Raw genomic sequence first — 20829 nt, 5'->3', positions numbered from 1 at the left:
TCTCCCTTCCCAGAGAGATAAACTCTTGACAGTTTGATTCAAAAGGGACACCAAACTTTCAAAGGAGCGAAAATTCCAGAAACATTTCCCTGAATTGGAGTCAAAATTCACCAGATCCGTATCCATACTCCAAGAATCCACTTTCGGAAGACTGACAGAGACTATAAGCATCAACGCATTATGGTCACTAAGATTAGACTCTGACTTTCATATTTTTCAACTGGGAAAATAAGGCATAATCTGCCATAACATAATCAATAATAGATTTTCCCTTATTTGATTTATGCGTGAAAGCAGCCGGGGTGTCAGAGGGAAGCCTCCCATTTACTATTAAACAGTCAACTTTATGTAGGCCTTCTAGGACAAGTTTACCTCTTTTGTTAGTTTTAACTTTGACAGGGAACTGGGCCGATGGTATATTCAGAGACTCCTCCCTGAGGTTGTTTCTAAATAAATCCAGCCCACAATTGGATATATTGCAATTCAAATCCCCAAACATTAATACATGAGGAGGCGGAGAAGCATCCATCGTTTTAGTTAAAAAGGAGAACAGTGTTTTTAGACCATCATTATAGCAACAATTTGGGGGAATATAGATGTTTATCACTACCAACGATGTATTAGGGCAATCCTTAAATACATCTTTTAAGGTTATTGCCTGGAACAATTTCCCTGGATCGAGATAATGTGAATAATTCCATTTTATTCTATTTGTTAACAAACATGCTATTCCTCACTTTGCATGGCCTCTTCTAGAGGAGGTTGCACCATTTTCCAAAACAAAATAATCTTTTTCTAGAGCTAATCTACCTTCCACCCATGTTTCTTGTAAACAGATTATATCTGCCTTATGGGAATACAAAAAGCCTAATTTCTCCTTATGATCTTTAAAGCCTGCAGTATTCCACGATATGAGCTTCAACTCTTTGTTAAAAATTTGAATGCGGTTTGGGGCAGGAAGCAGATGTACTTGCTAAAACTCCAGGTAACCAACTCCACTTAGACTGATCATCTTTCACAGTTTGTTTAAGAGGAGGATTTTTATATGACACTCGCCTTTCATTCCTGGACACACATATTTTTAAGTCCTCCGATCTAGAACTAGACCAATCCGATGACAACAAACCCGTATTGGAGGGAGATAACAGATTGGGAACAGCACATTGATTTCGTTTTTCCCCAAAGTATGGCACAATATCTATTCCTCTGATTTGTAATTCCTCTGCCCACTGTAGAATAAGATTTGACACTACTTTAGATTGGAATTTCACCCTTGTAGATCTCCCTATCAAAGAGTTAAGAAGAAATACTACATCCAAATCAGATGTTTGAATTAATTTTAAACTATCAATCTCTTTGAAACAAATAAGTAAGGCAGATCTATTTAGAATTAAATCAGTTTCAAATAAGGGAAAAAAATCAAGAAACAGAGTATCTACATTTATTTTTTCTTTAGGAGGAATGGTTACAATTGAGGGTGCCTCTTGGAAAGGCCTTGCTGAAGGATTGAGAGAGGAAAGGGAAGGATTAACAGAAGGAGAGGTGACCTTGGGTACATCTTGGAGAGGCCTTGCTGAAGGGTTGAGATAGGAGAGGAAAGGATTAACGGACGGTGAAGTGACCTTAAGGAGGAAGGGGTTAGTGGAACTTATGGGACCTGGTCCTGTACACATAAGTTCCACTTTAGGGGAAGCAATCATATCTTCCTGAGAGGCAGAAGACTGCTCAGCCTGAGGGGGATCTTCCAGAATTGGTTCCAAACTTTTATCAAATAGAAGTTTTCTCTGTCTTTTTTTAGAGAATCTTCGAATGGGTTTTCTCTTCTTTATTCTGTTCTTTTTTTGTTTTGGGGGAATCAAATTGTCAGCTATTCCAGTATTTACTATACAGATCTCCTCATTTTTTGACTGTAAGGAAAATATAGGGAAAAGAGAGGGTGTTTCAATCTTATGGTTGACTGGGGACGTAGAAACTTCCTCTATCTTATCACTAATGGAAGCTACACAATTAGCACCAGAAGAAACCGCTTTGAAAATTTTAAGGTCAGCTGGAAGTGCTGCTGGATTCATTGTTTTTTGGCCATCCATGAGGAGAGGAGTTTGAGCTGAATCCAGTGCTATTTGAGCACTTGGAGAACTTTTTTTGGGGATCTCCATCAAAGTAGCAGACGTTGGAGGGCAATCAGACACTGCTCCATTCTTATTTTGCAAAAGAACTTTTAAAATTTGAGTTACCGTGTCAAAAATGCACTCAGAACCTCCCACAAATTTTTCAAGTAGGCTCAGAATCGAAGATAAAATAGATTCCAAAGAGAATAATGAATTAGAAATTAACTTCCCATCAATACTTGGAGACCCCTCAGCTAAGTTGTTCAAAATAGGGCCAGAACAAGAGGTAAAGTTTAATTGAGCAAGGGAAAAATCTAATTTATCAGAGGGTGTACTACTTAGTGGACCCGCACTTGAAATGGATATAACTTCATTTGAATTTGGGATACCCCTAGATTTCCCCTGTAAGGCTGTCATCCGATCCTTATGAGCTGTTAAATCGATGTCAGGTAATGTAAAATCCCTTTCTAGGACGGGCGGATTAACTGGCAAAACTGACAGAGGACTAGTGTTCACTATAACTTTGGGAACTTCCATGAGGGACGCTTGAGGAAGAACAGTACTATCGGGTTTCAAAACCTTACTACCCGAAGACTCAGAAGGAGAATTCGGTCTCAGTTGCAAGTCGTTTGAAGTCAAAGGCAAACCCCTTACTATTACGGGGCTAGCAGGTATTAATAGAGATTGACTAGGAACCAAACTCAGGGTAGAGGAAACGTTAATAACCATATTAACAGACTCCGGAGCGTTATAATCTGGAACCTCGCTTGGGGGCTGTGACTCAAACGACTTGTCTTTCCCTTTATCCCATAAGTTGAAAAGCTGACACTGGCCTTTAAGTTGCATAGAGGACGTAATTTTGTTGCGTAAAGGGTTAGATTTCGTTTTAGCCCCAGATTTCCCTACTAGAACACGACCAGAACGCAGTTTTTTAGCCGTCATGAGAAAAGATTACATAAGATAAAATTGATCAAACTCCCTAAGGTACACTACAAGCCTGTAAAGGAATGTCAAACAAAATGATACCAAGGATCAAAGGGAGAGGGCCCAGCCCAGCCTACTTCAGCCTCTGACGGCCTCAGACAGTCCCGCCCTTGTCCCGGGCTTCGCCCGGCGCGCTCCCGCGCGCTCCCGCGTTGCGGTACCAAGTCGGAGATTTATAACTGTGCTGAGGCGGGGGAGGAGCCGGCAGGGAGAGCGGGTCAGCTGATGGAAATGCTGAGGGTCAGGCGCTCCTGGGACTAGTAGTCCTGCCCCTGCCCTCGCTCGCAGCCCTGCACTCACCACCGCCCCAGGAGTTCAATCAGTAATGTTTAAAAGACACTTTAGCTTCGTAGCACAGCGCACTTCTGACAGCGCAGTCCAAGATGACAACAGACGATGCGGGACCCGCGGAGCGGGTTCCGCGAGAAGTGGAGTATTAAAACAGCAGGAAGAGCGACTCCAACGTGCTCGCAGTCCAGTACTCCTTTCTATTTTCCAAAACAGCAACAGGTGAGCAATCCATCCTCATGATCGTTCTGGACTTATGAGGTACTATCTTTGCCTCCAATAATCGATCACTTGTGCATAGTTTTTAACCTGTTTTATCTTATTGATAATTTCTATTCAGTTTTATATTGGGGCAAATGGTTTCACATTTCTTACCTTATGTCCACCTAATTAATAGCCTACACGTATCGCCCCTTGTGCCTAGCAATTCAAGGCAGCCTAGTATCCAGAGAGTCTGTTAACCTTTCTGTCCAGGCCACCAGCAATTTATTTATCCAGGCGAACTTTTTTCATTTGGGTATTATCTGCGGTAGCCCAATTTAGCATATCCTTAACCCAGTAATCTCTATTTGGCAATCTAACTCCCAGCAAGTGGATGGCTATTCGCCTCTTGTAGAGTACTGTACCTAAACCTATACATTTCCTACCCATTTTACCCGAGTCCAAATATCATTGCGTGGTTGTACAAGTCACAGTTCTGCCTGTACGGTGTGAGTATATTTCATGCGTCTGTCTAAAACTCCTGTACCATGTGACAATGACATGATGTTGAAATCAGCCTCCCCAATATGACATTGGGATCATCTGGCAGATCACCCCCGGATACATTTTACTCAATTGTCGTTCGATATGTCATATGGACATACCTGCACTGAATAAGCTTAGAAACGTGCACTGCTTGAGACCTGTTTTGTTCCCATATATATTTTATCCCACTCCATGTCTGCAATAGCTTTGTCTGCTATCTCCTGCCGTTTGGTTTTCACTTTTAATTTTATTAGGAATCTGTCCTTTCTTAGTGGCCTATATAGTGTAGTTATCAGCATATTGCAATTAGGCTAAACATCTCTACCACAGTACGGGTACTTCCGTAATCTTGGGCCATATATTTCTGGATGTGTGCGCTATTCAAGCATATTGTAAAACCTGGCCTAATCTAATTCCCAAGGTCTCCTGTGCTTCTATAAAGGTCACAAACGTATTGTTTGGGCAGAGATCTGCTAACGCCAACCATCCTCCACTTTTCTGCCTGTCCACTGCCATACTTTGGTCTTTTTGTTCAAATGGAAGTATGGTCCAGATATGCATGTACGGTGTAAATAGAGGATGCTTGAGAATTTATTGATCACTCTTTCCCAGATTCCGTAGACCTGTTTTACAATTAATGGCATATTTGCTGGTACTCTTTTACCCATCATCAGTAGGTGATCTATTGAAGCATTCTAATTTTTTCCCCACCCTCCCATTCCCGTTTTTAATGTTGGGAGTTTATTCAACTTTTTTTCTGCCCAAATCAATTCCACCAATAGTTGATCAGCTCTGTAAATACCTTTCGGGTAACTTTGCACGTTGTAGTATATAAAGACATCTCCGCTAGGGCCACCTTACCCATCGTTGACAAGGGTAACATAGTCCAGAACTTTATAGAGGTCCGAAGCCTCTTCACTGCTCTCCCCATGTTCATTTTATGACTTTCAGCTTCGTTGTGTGGGATACATACGCAGAGATATTGGAAGCTTGATCTTACCCGTGACATTCCCAGAAGTGTCAGCCAGCGATGCCTCTAAAGGAGCCCAATGGAAACACTTCAGATTTATTCCGGTTGATACAGGGTCCCAAAATATTCCCATGTTCCTCCATTGCTGCAATAGGATTGGAGCTGAATAAGCCATCTGTCGAGGACAGCCTAGAGCATCTTCTGCATATAATGATCTTCATGTGTTACTTACTCACCGGAATCCCCCAGGGTTACAGGACCCCCCTCAGTCTGCATGCACGGATCAGTTACTAGCGCAAATAATAGTGGGGACACAGGGCACCTTTGCCGTGTTCGCCGCTCCAGCGTTCTGTGAGATGTTTCTGCTAGGTTCGAGACACAGTGTTTTTTCTTACTTTGGTGCACCTTTGGTTGTTGCATTCTCATTCTCTCCCTCCGTTTTTATCTTTGTTGCCAGGTTATAGGTTTTATCTTATGTGGTCTGGAGGTGCAGACGCTGGTTGTGTACTTGATAATTTCTTTAACTCTTCATTGGTTGGTTTTTGTGCTTCATTTTCTCTGGCCCTTCTTGTCTTTCGTTGCATATTTGCTTGGTTCACTGCTTTGTCTTTTTCGTGATATTTTGAAGTTGCCTCTGTGGTTGGACATCTCTATATCTTTCTCTCTTTCTCACAGCTTTTTCATTTCATAATGGACGATGCCCCTTGACTGTTCCACATTCTTCACTCCCCCAATACAAATCAAGCCAGAAAACAGATTTTTGTATGCTTTCAGTACTGTGGCGGGGGCTTCCCTTTGGCATGGTCCTTGCTTTCCCATGAAAAGAGAGCCAAGCAGAAGTGGATCATGTTAGTTTGTAAAATGGTTCGTTGTCGGGTTTTCGGACAGGCCAGCAGCAGTGATTTGCATTTTTGCACAGGATTGCAGGCCATAGAAGAGTTGACCATTTTAAGAGTTGATATTTGAATTTCATGCAGAATTTGAAATTGATCTGAGTGCGTTTTTGGTCCTATTTTTTTTCAGCCTGCACAGGAAATGCATCCTGATTGTAGGGGTACTTTGGCAGAAATGTAAGACTGCTCACACCTCTATATGGTAATCCCAGTATTGCTTTTTTGTGGGGCAGAAGTCGTTTGAAGTGGAGGGTGGCGATAAATGGAGGCTGTGCATATAATGACCCTCTTAAGCTACCCAGAGGTAGTGTCTTGTTGCACAAGCGCTGCAGAATAAGTCCTTAAATTACCCTGGGCCCTTTTCCTCCAATTGAAACCTTCTAGTGTCAAGGCACACTGATTCATGAGGTAACCGCTCATTTGCTCACCAGTCTTGCCTCTCACTATTCTCTCATTGAGAAATGTCTGTCCTCAACTGTTGCTATAACTATGGGTTTCAGGGAGCATTTCTGGCTTGATTATTCACAGCACAGTCTACCCATGCCAAGCGTCTTGCAGCTTTAAGTACCACATCCACTGCTTTTACAGCGTACCCAGATTCTACCATAAAAGATCCCAGGATGTTTTCTCTACTTGTTGGATATCCGCTTTATCAGAGTTAAAAATACATCTAGTAGTGCACCGAGGACCCACAGCCCCGGACAAGCAAGTACTATGGTTTGGGAGGGACAGAAGCACTCTGCTGAGTTGGGGAGGCGGGCAGTTGTAGGTCTGCTAAGCAGGGCGGCAAGCAGGGAGGGTGAGAACCAGGGTTGGGGTTTTGTTGTTTTCTTTGCTCTATGTTTGAACACTGCTGATGAAGAAAACGTTGTGATGCAGCGGAGCACAGTAGTTCCTGGTTTCGTGTTTATGTACGTCATGGCAGGATGTGATGAGATGTATACTACTTTTGCGACAAGATGGCAGGTTCAGTTTGCTAGTGATATTGATACGAATTCGTATGTTCAACCAAAGTACTTATAACGCTCTTGTATTGGCAGCATGCGATGTTATTGGGGTACTAATTCCTTTTAATGCGGGATCTGAATGGGACAAAGCTATCTGTGAAATGTGGTCGATTGTTACCTTGACTGGCTGATTGTAATTTGCAGGATCCCAGTGCTCCCCAAACAGCTCTGGCGATCTTATCTTGGAATGTCCGTGGTCTTGGAGATAAGGTGAAGAGAGGTCTGGTTTTACAATATCTAAAATGCTGCGGCCCCGCGGTCGTCCTACTGCAGGAAACTCATCGAACGGGCTCGACTGTCAAGGCCATGGATAGATGGGGGTATCAGATGGTAGCTCACGCAGAATTCTCTTCAGGTTCTAGGGGTACGGGAATACTAGTCAGGAAGAGGTTCCCTCTGGTGGTACAGCAAACACGTGTAGATGACCAGGGTCGTTTCGTGGCGCTTACATGTCAATGGGAGGGTCAACTGTTCAATTTGGTCTCTGTGTATGTCCCACCGGCCCTCCACACACAGGCACATTCTGCTCTAACAAACTTTCTACTATCACTACCCACTGCAACACTACTCATAGGGGGCGACTTCAATGATATAATTGACGGTTCTCGAGACAGATTTCCCACTAACCGAGGGTGCAGGGCGGGCGACGCCTCCTTGGTCTCTTGGATGCTTTGGGGCTCACAGACAGCTGGAGACACAGACACCCTAACGAACGGCAGTACACCTTTTACTCTGCAGTCCACGACTGTCATACACGCATTGACCACTTCCTCATTTCTGCAGACGGCCTACCTGGTATAGAGGAAGTAATAATCCGTCCATGGGGCATATCTGACCACTCCTCCCTGCTGTTGAAATACACACATCACCAGACCTCTAGGAAGCGCATGTTTCCACTTCATGCTGGTTTCTTGCATGTTGCCCCTATCATGAAGCACCTTACGGCCACCACTAGTCACTTCTTCCAAGAAAACGCAGGATCTGTGGACTCCCCCTGCACGCTATGGGAGGCCTATAAGGTGGTCCTGCGTGGACAAGCGCTGGCCTCCATTACAGGTCATAAACGATCACAACGGGCTGAACTGGATAATCTGGAGGAAGAGCTCAACTCGGCACTGGCTGAACAGGCTGTGCACCCTTCGCTTAGCGCCACCCGTGAGGTTAAGCTTAAGCAAACTGCGTATGTGGCATACCAGCGGGAAAGTACGATGCAAGGCCTTCTGGCAACTAGACATAGAGTGTACGAACTAGGTGACAAGGCTGGGAAGATGCTAGCCTGGCTGGATAGGAAAGAAAGAGAAAATAGGGTCATACCGCAGCTGTTGTCCCCCACGGGTGCAGTGATCAGTAAGCCGGACAAAATAGTGGACGTTTTAGCCGATCATTACGAACAACTATATGCTCCACGGGCGACCTATACGTCGGATGAGGCGTATGACTATATAAAAGACCTGACAATCCCCCAACTCTCCCCTGAAGCGGCACTCCTGTTGGAGGCAGACATCACCTTAGAAGAACTAGAATCTGCAACCTATTCTTTAGCGTCAGGTAAGCCGCTTGGGCCTAATGGTCTCCCAGTTGAACTGTACAAACGGACAGCTCAGACGACTGCACCCTTTCTACGCGAGATGTTTCTCGCTAGCCTAGAGGTGGGAGAGTTGCCAGGGACCAGCGCCTCGCCACAATAGTCGCGATTCACAAGCCCGGCAGACCAGAGGGAGATTGTGCGTCCTACCGCCCGATTTCTCTGATCAACGCAGAACCTAAGATTCTAGCCAAGCTGCCGGCGCTGCGCCTTACCCCCATCTTGCCTCTATAGTACATCCTGATCAGTCTGGATTTATGCCGCACCGTAGCACTGCCCTCAACTTGCGCAGACTCCATGCAGTTCTGGCCCACAAGTCATATATCCGGGAGCCTTCTGTTATACTTTCCCTGGACGCCACCATGGCGTTCGATACCGTTGAGTGGCCTTACCTCTTCGGGGTGCTCCGACATATGGGCTTCGGCCCGAAATATTGTGCCTCTTATACAACAAGCCACTGGCACATGTCTCGGCCAATGGCCGCATCTCTCGAGATTTCCCGCTTGGACGCGGCACAAGACAGGGATGCCCCTTATCCCCGCTGCTCTTCGCGCTGATCCTTGAGCCACTCGCAATATGGATCAGATGGGAACCCTCGATTAAGGGACTTTCTTGGACCAACACGTGGGAGGACCGCATTTCCCTATATGCTGATGACATTTTACTATACCTCACCTCCCCCATGAAATCCATCCTAGAACTCCTGAACGTGTGTGAAAAGTTTGGCAGGGTGTCAGGTTACAATATCAATTGGTCTAAGTCCGTCCTCCATGTGTTGACTGGTCCCCCCCCCCCCCCTCGTCTTGCCCTCGAGTTGCCCCTTGCGGCTTACTGTGACAGCATTCAAGTACCTCGGTATTAACATCACGTCCGACCCTGACAACTTTTTTGACCTGAATCTCAATCCTCACCTAGAGCGGTTTCGAAGGGACGTTAAGATCTGGCGAACACTTCCTCTCACGCTCTTGGGTAAGGCGGCATTGTACAAAATGATGGCGCTCCCACGGTTTTTGTACGTCCTCGAAAATACACCGTTCCTGGTGCCTGACTCTTATTTTCGAGCTATAGCTGCAACTGTCACCACTCTTTTGTGGGATGGGAAGCCACCGCGTATTGCGTGAGATAAGTTAATAAAGGATTGGTACGATGGAGGTATAGCGCTTCCAAACATAGAAGCCTATTACTGGGCAGCCCATCCTAAGCAGATAAACTACTGGTTGCACGCTCCGCAGACCGAGCCGGCATATCTCGCCGACAGACGCAACTTGGAGAGCCGAGGCCTCCTTGGCAATCTATATGGCCGTCGTATGCCCGCGGACCTAATCGGACCCACGCAACATACGGTACATCTCTGGTACAAAGCTAATCGGCGTCTAAAATCCACTGGGATAATTACGCTGATGACTCCACTGTGGGATTCCTATAAATTAGGCCTCCTCCACAACAGTAAAGGATTCCAGGGCTGGGATGCCATCTGCATTTCAGTAGTGGGTGACCTTTGGAAAAAGGGAAAAGTAGTAGATTTCTCCCACTTCCAAACACAATATGAAATGGCGCAAAAGGAAATGTTTAGATACCTTCCAATTAAGCACGCACTTCAATCTGTCATACCTCCAGGTACTGCTTTACAGGAGTCCTCCCCCTTAGAAGACAGACTTCTAACAGAGCACATGCCAGATAGGGCCACTTCACTGACCTATCGGAAATTAATAAACAATCACCCTGACGCGACGTCCGCGCTGCGGCAGAAATGGTCCAGAGAGGTAGGCGACTTTGATGACTCCGAATGGCAGGAGGCCCTCTCATCTCCCAGGGAAACCGCGATATCCTCCAGGTTGAAACTGGTTCAGCTCAAAATATTACACCGCACATATTACACAAGAACGACTTTATTCACAATAGGGTCTGCCCCCCACAAATTTTGTCTGCGGGGGTGAGGGATCATTCTACCATACTCTATGGGACTGTGTACACAAGGTACTGGATAGCAGTTATGCGCACGATATCCCAAACTATGAACATTTCCCTAACGCCAGAACCCCGGCGCTGTTTACTAAATGTCTGGCAGCCAAACGAGATTGGGTAATGCTGGGTATGATGGTGGCAAAGCGCAATATTGCTTTATTGTGGGGCTCCGCAGTGTTCCCTACCCTCCGTAAATGGTGCAGGGATATGGACGAACTAATGGTGGCAGAAAAGTCAGTGTTCATTCATCGAGGGTGCCCTAAGAAATGGGGGAAAATATGGGGAGCCTGGAATCAGTTTCGTGGTAATACCTGTGGACCTCCCGACCTCGAAGATGATGACAGTGCCTCAGTGTGACCTACTCCAGCCATGTAGGGATATTGCTAAGTTACGATGTCAACTTCCAGAATCAATTTTGTACTGCTATTTACAGATTGTGCTACTTTGTTCTTGTGATCCACATAACGCATGCTATGTTGATGCTTTAACCCCTTGCGTGCTTGTGACGGAACCGTTCCGTCACAAGCCTCGGGTGGGCTGTGCTGGTGACGGAACGGTTCCGTCACGGCCTGCTCGCCGCGCCTGCGCGGCGCCAATTCCGCGCCTGCGCTGAGGGTTCTATTCTGCTGGCGGGGCCATGACGGAACCGTTCCGTCACAAGCACAGCCCACCCGAGGCTCGTGACAGAGCGGTTCCGTCACAAGCACAGGCGTGCCGCGCGGCCCCCCTCCCCCTTAGCACTGCGGCGGAATAGCCGCCGCAGCTAAGGGGTTAAGAAGAGTTGGTTTGCAGGGAAGTGACTAGATGCTTTGATTTATCACAAGCTGCACAGGAGCAGAGGGGTGTATTTAAAATGGGGATTCTGGAAAGAAAGTGATCATTCTTACCAATCAACAGTGACAGATTGAGATGACAATTTTATTTTGTTGTTCAACAGGCTCTTTTGGAACGGGTTGTATGTTGTGTACGGGCCCTGGTGGTGCTACCAACCAAAGAACTAGCGCAGCAGGTAAGGTGCAAATTTATCTTTGATTCATCATGCCACATTGATGAACCCCTGCATGTGGAGCCCCCATGGTTTCCATATGATGATTTCAAACATAATAAAACCATATATGTTTTCTTTTGCCTACACATTTTCTGTTCTCATCTTGTCACCACTAACCATGGGGCATAAAGCAATTTAATGGCAATTGACATCTCTGCCCATAGCAAAGGGATAAAAAATAAATGGTCGAGTTATGAAACCGGTATTCGTTATCCTCAGTACATTGTTAAAATCTTAACCTATGAACGAAATTGTGGTGTAGCAAACATAGGAGCTCAGGGACGTTGGGGCATATGAATGGGCTGAAACTATGGAGGGAGGATTATTAGACCCACAAAGAGACTGTGTATAGCCTCAGGTCTAGTCGAATGTTATGTTCTGTTAGTAGAATTTATAAAGCACTCTTACATCATTGATTTCTTGGCACTAGAAAACTGCCCTGACCATATAATGCCAAAATGAAGGCGATGCAAGAGGATCATAATGCCTGGTAAAACAAGCAGATTTTCAGGTTGCATCGAAATTTGCTTAGACAAGCGAATTCACCAAAGCATTGCATTGCCTGGATGCGCAAACCTAAAAACTGTAACTTCCAATTCATTATTTTTCCTTTTTTGTGTGTACATTTTTGGTTTGGCAACAAACAAGCTAAGGAAATCTGGAAGGCTGGTAAGACCAGATCCGTTTTTGTATAATACAGGGTGAGTGTCTATTACTCTGTGTACAATGCATAATATCTTAAAGTGGATACACAATCTGATTGAGAGTCAGTGAAGGTATTGGAGGAATAGACATGCTTGGCTGACTGTGTGGGCTCTCACAAGCTTAGCTGCTTAATTACGGATTACCTGAATTCTTTGAAGACAATAGTAAGGCAGGCCAAGGTATAGGGAATTGCTGTAGGTAATCAGCAGAGTATACGACAGAGCAAGTATTCAAACAAAATACTATAGAAAAATGAACAGAGTCAGATATCTTCTAACTAAAGCAAGGAGTGAGTCAAGAACAATGCCATAGCTCATAAAGAAGTTAGCAGTCGCTTAAAAAATAACAGATTTCTGGCTACTCCTGGATGATACAAAGATCAGCTGCCTGCTCTACGCAGATGGTCCGGTTCTCCTATCCACAACAGAACTGCATTTACAGCTAAGCCTCACCATTCTCTAAAAGACTGCAAACCACAGGATTGAAAGTAAACAAAATAAAAACTAAAATATTTGTCTTCCAGAACGAAAACAAAGTGTAAGCCAACCAATGCCAGCTTACAGTAAGTGGGACGATTATGGAACTCGCAACCAAACCTAGTTAGGGAGAACATTCAAAAGATCCGCAGTGCCACCTCTACCATGAAAAGCTTTGTAAACGAAGCCAGGCAATGACCTGTGTTGTAAAGAAAACATTTCAATGTGTGTATGCCCAGTGAAGCTCTGGAAGAAACTGTTTAACGGAGTTGCGAAAAATAATTTTTTGATTGCTGTGGACCTTTTATACCATTCCCATTAAGGAAAGGCATCATTTTCAATAGTATTGTCAGATGGTGTGAGCAAGGGGACACCAATGCAGAAACCTAGTTGGAAAGGAATGTATTAGTATCAAAGTTACTCCTAGGCTTTTCGACTCGTGCTGCGACAGGAAGAGGGCCTCTAGAAGGCTCTCGGAACACAGGCCAGGCTAGCTGTTGAACCTTGCCCCAGCAATTACGGGCTTTCGAGAAGTTCTTGATTTCCTCCTTGGCCAGTCCACCGCCGGGATTGGTAAATCCTGAAAACCAGCCATCTTCTGATTTAACTGAGGTTATTGTGATGGTGAAGCAGTGGATCCTCCTTATAGTAATGAAATTACTGTGTGGTTATTTTGGGAGACTGGCCGCCCTGTTCCCCTTAGCAAATTAATGTGTTGTTTGTAGGATGTGTAGGATGTTCTGTTCTGATAATAGGAAGCAAACCTCTACTTGGACTTCCCTTTCTCTTCTGTCTGGCAGGTGGGTAAGGTCTTCAGCATCTACGCAGATGGGACGAGCCTAAAGGTCGTATTGGTGACTGGCCAAAAATCTTTTTCCCGGGAACAGGAGACCATTGTGGAAAAAACGTAAGTGTTCTAGATTTTTTATGTCTTTTTTACTGAATTTTATATAGCGTGAACTTAACTCGAATCGGCTATCAGAGCAATTTACATAATACCAGTTGCATTACATGAGGGCACATTCATTTATGTTAGGCATGTGGAGATTACATGATTTGCCCAGAATCACAGGATGTTCAGCGTCCTTGCCGAGACTCGAACCCTGTTCCCCAGATTCGAGGTCGACTGCCCGAGACGTTAGGCCAACCCCTCTCCCCTTTCACTCATTTGAGCTTAGTTCCGGCTTGTTAAGTACTTTGATATTCAGCAAAACCGTCAGAAAATGTATAACTTCTTTATTACTATGACAACGTACCATGGCATCAGAACCCTTGAGTTCAGATGTAGTCATGAAACACGTCTTCATGCCTACCACTGGGTCTGCAACAAAACCAGTGACGCAGGGTGGAGGGTGACACCTCACCCATGACCCACTCTAAGGCAAACTCTGCTCCACAACAAAAGACTGTTGCTCTTCAGGGGGCATAACCATCGCCAGTACTTTGCTAGAAAACTGGTCTGAAGGAAATCATCGGATGGAGTTCTGCCATATTGGAACCCACCAAGCTCCCCTCCAACCCCAAACACTCCATTTTGTAAAATGATGCGGGGATGGCAACTTTTTTTCTATATGAATAATTAGAAAAGCAGAAATTAATATGAAATTTTTATAAACCGTAATGCAAACATGCAAACCTCTTACACACTGGGTTAGTAAACATAATTTTAAATGTAGTTCATGAGTTTCATTAGTTTCCTACGGTTTAATTGGGCAGGTGCTATTTGAAGCCATATATAAAAATTAATGTTAGTAGCGTGTATAATCTTTTTGCACAGCATAATGGTCTGACAGGAAATGGCAGCAGTCAAGTCCTAAATAAAAAAAATAAAAAAACATTTGGGTTAAATGTCCACAAGTGAATTGAGGAGCAACTGAGGAGCGGGTGGTGGGGGCATGAGGACACCACGCAGTGGGTGGTAGACGAGGGAGCAACAGAGGCATCGAGGCAGGGAACAGGGAAAACCAATGTCCCAAAAAATAATAAAAGGCAAGGAGGGGTGGAAATGGCAATGGAGGAGGGATAGTACCCTGAAACGGGCCCCAGGATGCTTGTTTCTGGCCCAAGGAGGACCTGACTTGGCAGTTTTGGGCTGGACTGTTATGTGAGGAGCAGGGTCTAGGCATATTTGCATATGTCTGGGTCCAAACTGGGGTGGCGTGGTGTGGTGGTCAAAAAAACAATGGATTAAACCCAGATCTGTTTGATGACTGGGGGTGAATGTTTTCATTGTTCAGCATTCCGTCCATCATCTGTTCTTTTTGCTATGAAAGAATGTAAGGTAAAGAGGCTGTGCTTCAGGGAAGTGACAAACACAAGAAGAGGAAGGCAAGCCCGATGTCATGTTTCTTTCTGAAACTTGGCTTAGCGATAGCTCTACCCCAGATATCCTGAATGCTTTACCGGAAGGTTATGGGATAGCAAAACAGGATCGGATTGGACATAGAGGGGGGGGGGGTTGCAATAATCTGTAAATCACCAATGAAATGCTGCATGAAGGAAGCCTACCTAGAAAAATGTGAGGGGTTCTTTTTTACGCTCTCCATAGCAGATAATGACTTTATAGCTGTTTTTTTAAAATTTATCATTCTCCTGGCCCAGAAACCCAATCCATTACTAGCCTAGGGGAAAAAGTGATACATACAGTGATACGTTACAAAAAACTCCTCGTTCTAGGGGACCTCAACATACACTTTGATGAAACTGAGAAATTGGAGATACAAACTGTTTGCAAAGACCTCATGATGTTTAACCTAGCACAAAAAGTTAACGCTCCAACACATTGAGCGGGCCATATTCTAGATTCAGTTTTTACGAATATAACTGACTTTGAAGTGGGAGCATCTTGGCCAGTCTCCTGGTCCGATCACCACATAATCCCTTTTCGTATTCCGCGCCTGGGTCCACTAGTCAGTAAACCTAAACAGACATTGACCAATAGGAAGTGGGATAATTTTAATTCGAATTCGTTAACTCGGGCACTACTAAAAAATGAGCCCAAATTGGATGAGGATATTAATATAGCCAACAGACAAGTGGGAACTTGGATAACAGAAGCACTGAATAAAGTAGCACCATGGAACACTAAAAATACCAGGAGGGCGAAGGTATCAGCACCATGGTTTACTGAAACCTTAATAAAAGCCAAATAAAAGTGCAAACAGTTGGAACACAGATGACGTAAAAATTACTGTATTAAAATTAAGGGGGAGTATAAACAAGAACAAAAAATATATTACACACTGTTAAAGAAAACTCACTGTGATTTCTATACTAGAAAAATTGAAATGGCTAAAAATTCCTGAAAAAAAATGTTTACCATACTAAAATCCCTACAGTCAGCTGATAGACTAACGGAGCCCCCCTCTACATCTGAGGAGTCCTGCAATAGATTCGCCGATTTCTTTGCAGAGAAAGTAGCAAAGATCTATGATACCTTCCCTATGGAACCACGTCAGGGCATCTGCACCAAAGGTATTACGGATACAGTAGTTAAAGGAGAAACCTTAGAAGAATTTAAAGTGCTGGAGCCAGATGAGATAAGGAAGCTAGCTAATGGAATTCATTTTGGCTCCCCGTGGGACCCAGCATGCCCCGAAATCCTGCTATATGAGAGAATTGTATTGTGCCACTCATATTGGAACTCATTTCCCACTCCTTCCAATCGGGAGAAGTTCCCTATGACTGGAAGCAGGCCATGGTTCACCCACTAAGGAAAAAAAACGTAAATAGATCATGTGGTACTAGAGAACCTACGTCCCATTTCGCTCCCACCTTTTTTTGCGAAAATTGCAGAAGTAGTAGTCAACACACAGCTTACTGGCCACAGCAATAATAATGTCCTATTGCACTGCTCACAATCAAGTTTCCGAGCTGCACATTCCACTGAAACCGCTCTGCTCCTGGCCCTAGAAACCCTAAGACAAAGGGCGGACGAAGGACATACAGCTGCACTGATTCTGCTGGACCTCAGTGCAGCACTGATACCGTCTCCCATGGCCTCCTTCTTCAGAGATTGGAGTCATGCTGGGTCAAGGGCATGGCCCTAAGATGGATGAGATCCTTCCTGGAGTCAAGGGGTTTCCAGGTCATGCAAGACACATTTACATCTAAAACATCTCCTCTATTACAAGGAGTCCCTCAGGGCTCAATATTGAGCCCCACATTGTTTAACCAATATATGGGGCCTCCTCGCCAATATAGTGGAAGGTCACATGGTGTCCATCGTATTATATGCTGACGATACTTAGCCTATCGTCACACTATCTCAAAGCCCGGAACGCTCTGCTCATCAGTTCTCCCAATACATGGAGGAGGTAACTACATGGATGGCAGATCACTACCTAAAATTCAATGGCAAAAATGTAAATCCAGTATTTGTAAAGCGCACAGCTACCTGTAGGCATCCCGGCGCTGGGGGCCATCGGGAAGATTAAGTGAGCTATTGCGCAGAGTCACATGGTGCTGGGCTGACCTGCCACCGGTGCCGGGGATCATACTGTGATCCCCAGTGTCCGGCGTCAGTCGCCCTGGCCGCTGTGCCACACCTCTTCCCTGATAGTGGGAGTGGCACCATCTGTCTGGAGATCTGCATGGTGGCCTGAGACCCTTGGCCATCTCTCAACCCCTAAAGCAGAAGTCAAAAACCTTGGAGTATCGCTTGACTCCAACCAGACGTATGAGTGTCAAATCCAAAAAAGTAACAGGTAAATGCTTCGGAACGCTGAAAATCATGAGGAAGGTCCTTGACCTGCTACCAGTCAATGCCAGAAAAACCATAGTACATGCAGTGGCCACTTCTCAGATTGACTACGGCAATGTTCTTTACGTAGGCGCATCTACAAAAAAGGCTAATGAACCTGCAATCAATTCAAAACGCAGCTGCCCACCTAGTGCTGAATCTCCCTAAAAGATCGTCTACTAAAAAGGCTTTAGCCAACTTGCACGGGCTACCTGTGGAAAAAAAGGATATTTTTCAAGGCAATGTGCTTTTGTCACCGTATCCTGGCAAATAAAGGTCCAAGGTACCTACAAACCATGATAACATCCTACACATCCAGCAGAAACCTAAGATCTGAAGGAAATTAACTAGTAAATGTACCTAGAAGGAGGAAGGCCAGAATGGGTGTCAGATTGGTTAGATACCTAGCTGCAAAACACTGGAACTCATTACCGGTTGATATGAGAACAGAGCCATGTGAAGCTGCTTTTAAGAAAAGATAGAAAACATGGCTTTTCCCCACCAGTAAATTAGAATAGACACAAGACATGCTAGCTGTATCATACTTACTTATCTCTTGTCATCTGAGAATCTGCTATCGGCGCAGGGACACACCGGCGGTGTAACCATGAGCTCTATAAATGGAAAAATAATAAATATAATAATCACTGAATGAGAAGCAAGTAGATGAGTGACACTAAAGACAACCACTCGTAAGTAATGGTGGCCTTTAAACGTACTGTACATTTTTGCTATGGTCCTCAAGAAGCTTTTGTCTTAAGACGTTGCCTGTTATGGAAGACTAAAATTCAGAGGAATAAAGATTTTCACTCCAGATAATTCCTGGTGAATGAAACAAATACAGCCTGAAAAGACATTCCTTAAGAGCGGTAGTGCAATAGGGCACCACCCTGCTGGCAAACACAGAAATTAGCTTAACCCCTTGCATGCTGCTGCGATTCTGCGCCTGTGCGGCAGAATCTCGAGTGGGCGGGTTTATGACGGCCCCCAGCAGTCACCAGCACACGAGCGCCGTAGTGCATGACGTATGGGGGCCGTCATCAGCATGTAAAGGGGTTAATTTCATTATGGGGAGACAACACACTCCCAGTCCAGCCACATTCCTTTAGTATGAAATTGACACAGAGCAAGTTTATAAAGTGCTTGAGCTCATATTGCCTGCATGTCCAGTGCTTCAAACTCTTCATATTGCGCTGCTTGGACAATTAGCGTCTAAAACATCTTCCTGCAAGGGAGCAACCAACCTTTCTCTCAGTCCACTGGAGCACTGTGGAATTGGGCCTTTCAAAACATAACAATTGGTATATAACACCTGTCAGGCTTGTTGTGCCATCTAGCATGCATGCGTGGAAAGGAGATGTGAATTCATGTCGCAAGTGTGTAATGGACTGTCCGCAACTTCAGAAGGTATTTACCACGCATGGATTGCCTCCCCTGGATATGTAATGCTACATTCATGAGCCAGAAATTCCAGAGCTTTGACAGCAGACATTGGCAAAAATAGTTTTAGGTGCATGGAAGGGCGTTTTTCACAAGATGGCAAGACCTCTTTCTGCTTCTTTTCTTATCTTGCCCTTGTCACCAGATTACTGGCTAAAGTTAGGGAAGAAAGACATAACCATGCCATGTCTAAGACAGTTTCATGCTCCAAAGCCATCAGTCACTGTCCGTATCCAGACAATTTATAAATCTCCCCCACACTATTGACACTAGGTAAGGGCTAGGTTTTGCGCAACAAACCAGCATGGTTACACTTCTCATTGTCTGGCTTCTGAGGTACATTTTGCATGCAGCCAGAACCAATTCCATCATAAAGGCATAACAAAGAAGAGATTCGGCTGTGTCCACTGCCCTCTAAACACCAGCAGGTACTTCAATACTTTACTGCTCTTGACTCACTTTGAACTCAGAATCTGAAAATGCTTTATTCGATTTTAAATACTATATAAAATCTTAAAAGCAAGAAATCCCAAAAACAATTGATATGTACATTTTATCATTTTAAAAGTAAGTTACAAAAACAGCTGCCCCCATGAATCACAGATTATTACAATTAGTAAAACATTTAAAAATTTATGCTTCTCCTTTTTCTTAATATACATTTTTAAAAAACGGTCATGATTCCAATAACATACACATTTTCCAGTATTTGTAAGAATAAAAAGGCCGGGCGACATTGCCTCCTTGCTTTAAAAAAGGGATAATCCATCTTGCACGCTCGTTATCATAAAATTTACAAAAAAGAATCAAATGCATTGTGGTTGGTTAAGATAGATTATCACACGGACATGGGCAGAGCTGCCTAGACCAATCGTTTGTGGCTGGGAAAGATACTAGACCATGAAAACGGTTAAACCTGAACCCGGTCAGGACATATCTATCGTATCCACCTAGGCACAATACGAAGTATGGTTGTATAGAGCTGCAGGCCAAAGTCAATTGATGTCGGAGCACTCTACTTTTATTAATTTCCTGCCCAATTCTTAGAGACTGGAAGTGTTTTAAACAAAAACCCTTTAGCTCTTTTCTAGATATTGTGCACATTATAACCGGATTAGTATAAAAATCTGATCTCCCTAGATCATTAGACAGCTTTCTTATATAGTTCAACCAGGGAATTTTTCAAGACTGTTCTAATCCCAAGGAGTCTGTTATAATTTCTCTTTTTAACGCCAAATGAGGCGACGTCCAGACTCTGTGCCAAAGTAACATGGGCTGCATTTTAATCACATCGGCAATGTGGGATATCCCTAGTTCACTGTTACAGTTAAAAACCAACGAACTTTGAGGGACAGCTAATATAAATCTTAAAGCATTTTCTATTACCTGAATAGAGGAAACATCATAAAACCCCCAGATTCCCGCCCCATACGTAGCTATGCTTAAACATTTAGCTTGATACATTTTTAGCAGGATCCCCGGGGGACTTTTACCCATTTTCTTCGCGAATAGTATCACAGCTGCAGTTGATCGCTTAAAAAGGAGGGTCCTATTCTTAATTGCAGAAGTCCATGATCCCGTGTCCTCTAATAGGATGCCTAAATAAGAATTTTTTTTAGTAGATTCAATTTTACAGTTTTCTACTATTAGGTTACACTGTTTATTCCTTCCCTTGCTACAGGACATTACAAAGGTCTTCTTGACATTAAGCTTCAAACCCCTGTTATCCATGAAGTTAATGTAGGTTGTGAGGGCCCTTTGTAAACCAAGTTGGGTTCTTGACATCAATACTGCGTCGTCCACGTAGAGAAGGGAGACAATGTGTTTGTGTTAACTTTTCGAGGATCTCTTGCCCTGGCCACCAGTTCCTCC

The 20829-nt window shown here is 44.3% G+C and overlaps 1 protein-coding gene across 1 annotated transcript in view; it reads left to right on the top strand.

Moving 5' to 3' along the window:
- The window catches only part of DDX51 (DEAD-box helicase 51), a 151691-nt gene that overhangs the window by 49545 nt on the left and 81317 nt on the right, over nt 1-20829 (top strand). The window contains exons 5-6 of the mRNA XM_078667806.1: nt 11485-11556; nt 13577-13683. Of these exons, the coding sequence (XP_078523932.1) occupies nt 11485-11556; nt 13577-13683 (179 nt within the window). The remainder of the gene's footprint in view (nt 1-11484; nt 11557-13576; nt 13684-20829) is intronic.

Source organism: Lissotriton helveticus, chromosome 11 (genome assembly GCF_964261635.1).
Source record: "Lissotriton helveticus chromosome 11, aLisHel1.1, whole genome shotgun sequence".
In the NCBI taxonomy this organism is placed as follows: Eukaryota; Metazoa; Chordata; class Amphibia; order Caudata; family Salamandridae; genus Lissotriton; species Lissotriton helveticus.
Note: the sequence above shows the minus strand (reverse complement) of the source record. Positions and strands in the feature narration are given on the sequence as shown.